This window comes from Hevea brasiliensis, chromosome 1, assembly GCF_030052815.1.
Source record: "Hevea brasiliensis isolate MT/VB/25A 57/8 chromosome 1, ASM3005281v1, whole genome shotgun sequence".
Taxonomy (NCBI): Eukaryota; Viridiplantae; Streptophyta; class Magnoliopsida; order Malpighiales; family Euphorbiaceae; genus Hevea; species Hevea brasiliensis.
Window position 1 is genome coordinate 122,821,782 of NC_079493.1, and position 6,756 is coordinate 122,828,537.

The following is a 6,756-nucleotide window of genomic DNA, read 5'->3' on the forward strand; positions in this document are numbered from 1 at the left end:
CAAGTTGCAGGAAATGGTTTTCAATTTAAACACGTCTCTTTAAAGTTTAATACTATTTATATATTCCAACCTAATTGTCCTATGCAATTTTTGAATCTGTATCTGCTTAATTTCTTCAATAATTAAAAAGTTCAGTTTATGGGATTTGTCATTTTCATAATAAATATTATAAGTATTCTGAATCATTCTTTACTTTAAAATATATATATATATATATATTGAAAAATGTCAGACACAGATATGCGTTGATGGTAATAATAATAATAATCTAAGAAAAATATCTTCATTTTGTGTCTTAGCATGAATGCATAATTACGATAATGATTAAGAGATAATTACGATAGTGATTAAGTGTTAATGATAAGCAAGTTTTTGTTTGAATGCTAATAGTTTATATTTAGAAATGCTTGTTGCTATAGATGATCATTGGAATCCAATGTTTATTGCTATAGCGGATCAATGGCGGATCAATGGAATAATATGAGCCGTGAAGGATTTTATATTCTTTAAATAAGGTCGAATGTTTAATTTTTATAAATTAAGAAAATCTCTTTTAATAGTATTTTATTTTATAATGAGTTTTTTCAATATGAATAGAATTAAATATAACTTGGTAGGTTAGAAGATACCTATGATTTACTTTAAAAAACAAAAAAATCAAATGTTTAGGCAATAAGAAGGAAGGTCAAATCCAAAGACATTAGAGGTGTTAAATTTTGATTCCACTTACGAATTCCATTTGAATTCTTGTAATTATTTAAAATGATTTCAAATTAAATAACTCATAAATTTCAAATTTGAAGTAATTTGACACACATTGAAATTTACATGTTTTAAATCAATTCAGCTTTTAATTCATAATTTTTTTTTTTATCTAAATTGTACCATAGTTCAACTTTAAATCGAAATTTCTTTTATAAAATGATTAGATAGATAACTTGAATCCATTTATGGTATAATTTATTGTCTCATATTAATTTGGAATGAAATATTTGAGTTATATGAATTTTGATAAATCTCTTTCCTTTGAATTAGCTTTTTGAGTGAAATTAAATTTAATTCATTTTCTCTATACAGTATTCGAGTTTATCCTATTTCAATGTTAAAGTCATCTGCAGATGTATTTACTTATAAGATAGTTAACTTTTAAGGTGAAATTAGGTTATTTAATAAAAAAAAAAAAGTTTAAAATGATAGGTATCTCAAATTTAAACAACTTGAATTGAAATTTACTCAACTAGGCAATATGTAATAAATAAAAATCGAGTAGGTTCAATGTCCAATCATTAAAAATTTGAGTCGGTTCAATTTCGAATCATTTAAATTTGAATTATTTCAAGGTGCGTATCATCTCAAATCTTTTTTTTTTTTCTTTTTTCGAAGGGGTTGAATTTGGACATTACATCAGTGGTTTACTTTTGGAAGGGCTTGTCTGCCTAAAAATAAAGGCTTTGTTATATAAAACAAAACAAAGAATGTTTTCGGTGATTTCCTAAGTAGCAGTCTTTTGAAGCCCATAACGTCTATGAACAAATTGGACTTGCCACGGAAGGAGCTATAGCCCATTAGAAGAAAAATTAATTTAATGGCAGTTTGTTATTCCTATTGAAATTATTTTTTTAAGTATATTATTAGGAGAGTATTAAGAAATAGTTATAAATTAAATTTAATAAATTTTAATTATAAAAATATTAAAATAATAATATAATTTTTTTAAATTATTTTTTAAAAAATATTTAAATTATATTTTTATTTAAAAAAATAATTTTTATTTTTTAAACTTAAAATCAAACAGACACTTAAACTTCACGATAATAGCCAATTAAATAAGCTTGGCTTTGATATCTTTTGAGAATTTTGAAGTTTCCTAACTTTTCACCAAACAAACGACACCTAAGACGAAGAAAAGAAGTTTAATTTTGAAGGTTGGAGAAGAAACAGGAGACCTCCATCATTATACTTTTTTTATTAATTGGGTAACAGGCCAGGATTATGAACCAACCTATGGCCCAAGAAAGGACCAGACTTTTCTTGTTCCTTTGTAATAGGAACGAATAAGCTAGAATCCTCTTCTCGATCCTTATATATAGCAAGCTCATAACATTCGTATCTCATCCATCCTGAACTAGATCAAAACAGATCAAAGCCCTCTTTCGCTTGCATACTGCAAAATTTTCCATTCAGTTTTCTACATTGCTTTCCAAAATGGCATCGTCCCTCATTCCAAGCTTCTTTGGCAGCCGCAGGACCAATGTGTTTGATCCATTTTCTCTGAACAATTGGGATCCTTTTGATGGTTTCTTCACCTCTACACTTGCCAAGGTGCCATCCTCAGCAAGGGAAACCTCAGCTTTCGTTAATGCAAGAATCGATTGGAAAGAGACCCCGGAAGCCCACGTTTTCAAAGCAGATCTTCCAGGGCTAAAGAAAGAGGAAGTGAAAGTAGAGGTAGAAGAAGGCAGAATTCTCCAAATCAGCGGAGAGAGGAGCAAAGAGCAGGAAGAGAAGAATGATAAGTGGCACCGCATTGAAAGAAGCAGTAGGAAGTTTTTAAGGAGGTTCAGGTTGCCTGAGAATGCAAAGATGGATCAAGTTAAAGCTAGCATGGAGAATGGAGTGCTCACTATAACTGTTCCTAAGGAGGAGGATAAGAAGCCTGATGTCAAGTCCATTGAGATTTCGGGTTAACCAATACTGCACTGAACTAGAAATGCAGCCTTAGTTCAAAGGAAAATCTGTGGAAGCCATGTATCTAAAATGAAAATAATTGAATGACATTTTTCTTAAAATTCCCACATTCTAATAAAACTGTAACAATATGAACTAGCTTGAAATCATTAATCATTTCAGCTATTAGATTCCACAAGCCATTACAATATATATATGCTATTGAAACAACTATCAAGTTCGTATTGATACATCAAATGTCTCAGTATACAATAAAGGCAGAAAAGCATTTTCTCATGAACTTGCACATTGGTTTAAATGATCTGTTTCCGTTATGACTATCAAACTATATTTCAAATTCCTTCATATGTTAAAGTGCCCTGCTTGCTATGATCCAAAATGTTCAATCCAAATTAGCTTCTGCATCTAAATAATGCAAAAACATGCATTCCATTTTTTCACAGGATCAACCAAGCAACCAATATAGAACACATTTTATAAAACCCTAAACAATCCTTACAAAATTTGGCATAGAATTGAACAAAACAAACCTGCTAATAAGCCTAGATAAACACACTTAGCAGCTTTTACATGTATATACCCTACAGAGATTTCTACAAATTCAAGCACCAACACCAACAGTTCCCTTCAATGACTTCTTCAACTCCTCATGCACATCCCCCTCCATTGATTTCTTCTCATTGCTTCTCCTTTCAATTCTACCGCTATTCACATTTTTCATTCCGTTCCTCTCATTTTCTCTGTATTTGCCAGAATTGAAATCCAGCAAACTTACCTTACCTGAAGCAATTTCCTGCCTGAGATCTTCCACAGCTTTCTTCAATAGCCCATTCTCAGCTTGCAACACCTCCAGTTGCCGCTTCACCGTCAAACAAGCCTCCGCCATATCAGTATTTGTCAATTCCGAGCTCAACTTCGTTGGGGCAGATGCCGTCCCTTTTGATTTGGAATCATCAACATCAATATGCTCAATCCCTATCTTATTCATCACCAAAAACGGAATCTTTCTAAGATTGATCCCAGCTGTTGAATCACCAACAGTACCATTCTTAAATTCCGCAGGAACCCTAACTCCCCATCTGAAATTGACCACCGCGCTGCTCCTCACAGGAAGCTTTGTACTTGCTGTCACTTCCACGCCAGAGAATGCGCTTGCGATCGCCCTGGCAGTAGGCGGCGGCAAAACCGAAATTTTCTTTCCGGAAATTCCGTTCGCCACCCCTACGCCACCTCCGTTTATCACCGGAGACTCCACCACCTCAATCGATCCATCATCATTGCAATTGGGCAAAGACCCAAACATATTCCCGCCCTTCTCAAAGACCGAAGACGACTGCGATTTCTTAATAGAAAAATCCCCAAACCTGGGCTTGAAATGAAGCATAAAACTAGGATTCCCCCTCCCAAGCAAATTGAATTCCGCACTCATAAGCATGGAGCTGGCCACGGGCGAACCAAAGGATCCCATTCCAGTCTTGACGATAAGAGAAAAAGGGTTCCAGCTATCATTGGGACGGTAAGCGACCTTGATGGAGGGTCCAGATTCGAAGAAGGTAGCGAGATTGAGAGTGAGCTCCTTGGACTCGCCAGCGACAATCCCTGATTGAAAAGGCAAGCCTAAGATGCTCAAAGGAACCTTGGCTCGAAAGAGTGGCTTCTGATCTTCACGGAACTTTAACGAAGCCTTCATGGTAGCCTTTTTTTTCCTGAAACGAATCCCTAAAACCTAAATCGAATTTCGAATTCAAAATTTCTATGAAGTGGAGAGTGAAGTGAAAATTGACTGAATTTATAATGATTTTATTTCATATTATGGTAGGGTTTCAGATTTTGAATTGGGTAGAGTAATTAGAATAAGCGGAGAATCCGGCGAGTTTTGTCTGGATATGGGGCTGAGGGCGCGGAGCTGACAGGCCGCTGGGTTGTTGTTTGGTGAATCCGTTAACATTTTGCCCCTGTGATAGCGCGAAACTGGTAGCGATTTAGGTAGTTGGGAGGGGTAATATCAGGGAAAGAAGAAGGGTAAAGTTGTAAGAGAGGTGGCTAATGCAGGACCGTTAAAAAATTATTAGATGATTTAATTTAAGGCAGAAATAAAAATGATTTGATTTGTTTCTTGACTAATAATATGCATTTTGAATCGATTTGATCTGATTGAATTTTTTAAAATTTTTTTAAAAGAGAATTTATACAATAATTAAGAATGTATTGCTCTGTTTTTATCATTTTGCTAATACAAAGATTAATATCACTGATTACTCAGTAAAAGAGACATATTGTTACTTAAAATTTTATTTCATATTCAGAACTTTTGATCCCAAGCAACCATTTTAGTAGCAGATTTGCATTTGTTTCCTTAGCCAGAAATCTTAATGGATTTGACGTCAGGCTTCTTCTCTTCCTCCTTGGGAACAGTCACAGTGAGCACTCCATTTTCCATGGCAGCTTTAATTTGATCCATTTTTGCATTCTCAGGCAACCTGAACCTCCTTAAAAATTTCCCACTGCTCCTCTCAATGCGGTGCCACTTATCATTCTTCTCCTCCTGCTCTTTGTTCCTCTCTCCGCTGATTTGGAGGATTCTGCCTTCTTCTACCTCCACTTTCACTTCCTCTTTCTTTAGCCCTGGAACATCTGCTTTGAAAATGTGGACTTCTGGGGTCTCTTTCCAATCGATTCTTGCATTGACGAAAGCTGAGGTTTCCCTTGCTGAGGATGGCGCATTGGCAAGTGTAGAGGTGAAGAAGCCATCTGAAGGATCCCAAATGTCCAGAGAAAATGGATCAATCACATTGGTCCTGCGGCTGCCAAAGAAGCTGGGAATGAGGGATGATGCCATTTTTTTTTTGAAGGTAACCCTGGAAAGAAAATTGAAATCTTTAAAGAGATGATCAGCTAATCAGAGAGCTTCACTTTCCTTTGATCAATACAGTTCTCGATGAAACACAATAGATGTGGGAAGGATATATATAGGATTTAGAAGATGATTCTGGATTTTTAAATCGTTATCATAAAAGCAAATGAAAATTCTGGTACTTTCTTGAACTATCCCTCCTGATACTGTAGAAAAATGGATAATGATGTTCTTCTCCAACCTTCTGCTACCCTTGAGCTCAATCCACAGAATTATAAGTGAAAATGGGGAATCTGGAAAGTTCCACAATTATAGTTATTGCCTTTCAAAAATTGGAAAATTCTTTGGTGGGGTGCTTTTGGGGTAACAAAAAATGCAAGAATTGCACATTTGGGCTTGACTTTTGAGTTAAGATGTCTGAACAGTAGCAAGCCAGGCCCAAAAAATAATTAAGTGGAAGCCATTGTGCTGGGCTCTGTCTAATTGTGCAGAACCAGAACTTTTTAACCCCTAATGGTCTAATGAAGCAAACAGAAAGTCTAGACCATCTCTTCAAGAAGTACAACAACCTATTGTTGGGCCTTTGAGGAGATGTTGGCACTTCTTTGTTTGGCAAAAACAATTATGTCAGTTTGCAGAGAAACTCCAGCAGATTCCTGTACAGAATAATTGATGTACACTTTTACAGTTTCCATGGAGGCACAGCTAGTCTAGAAAGAACACAAATGGGGAACAGCCTTGAATCATTTGGCAAGCCTAATCCACCCTTAGGCCTGAGGCCTCCCAATTAAAAATGAAAAAAAAAAAAAAAAAAAACAGTATTCCCACTTTCATTCCAAAATCATTTCCTGTGACAATATGAAGACATAAACCATGATTTTGCTAGAAAATAAATTATGAGATCCATCATTAAGAATTAGAATGAATTCATCCAGAAAGACATAAGCATGGCATAAACCCATTACTCTAAATAGTAATACCTACTCATTACATGCCTCTAAAATAGCTTACCCATTAATTTTTTCCTTGAATAAAACCCCATGAAAACAATAGGCACTAAAAAAACAAGTTTACTGACTTCCCAAATCATGAACTTCATCAAAAGTAGATGCCTTGAATAGAATAGCTTAATTTTTTTTTTTTTTATTCAAGATGAATCTCATGAGCAAAATAGCAATAGGTGAATTACCAAATAAGATGTAATTATTTTCTTT

The 6,756-nt window shown here is 34.8% G+C and overlaps 3 protein-coding genes across 3 annotated transcripts; 1 reads left to right on the top strand and 2 right to left on the bottom strand.

The window, feature by feature from the left end:
- The first annotated feature begins 1,938 nt into the window (after window positions 1-1,938).
- LOC110639047 (17.4 kDa class I heat shock protein-like) lies at window positions 1,939-2,730 on the top strand. The gene has a single exon (XM_058150570.1). It carries the CDS (start codon window positions 2,206-2,208, stop codon window positions 2,686-2,688), a length of 483 nt encoding a protein of 160 aa, XP_058006553.1. The 5' UTR covers window positions 1,939-2,205; the 3' UTR covers window positions 2,689-2,730.
- Window positions 2,731-3,135: 405 nt separating this feature from the next.
- Window positions 3,136-4,796, bottom strand: LOC110639064 (uncharacterized). Its single transcript, XM_021789861.2, has one exon. It carries the CDS (start codon window positions 4,376-4,378, stop codon window positions 3,290-3,292), a length of 1,089 nt encoding a protein of 362 aa, XP_021645553.2. The 5' UTR covers window positions 4,379-4,796; the 3' UTR covers window positions 3,136-3,289.
- Window positions 4,797-4,964: 168 nt separating this feature from the next.
- On the bottom strand, window positions 4,965-5,714 carry LOC110639065 (17.4 kDa class I heat shock protein). Its single transcript, XM_021789862.2, has one exon. The coding sequence runs from the start codon at window positions 5,525-5,527 to the stop codon at window positions 5,045-5,047; it is 483 nt and encodes a 160-aa protein (XP_021645554.2). The 5' UTR covers window positions 5,528-5,714; the 3' UTR covers window positions 4,965-5,044.
- Between the last annotated feature and the right edge of the window lie 1,042 nt (window positions 5,715-6,756).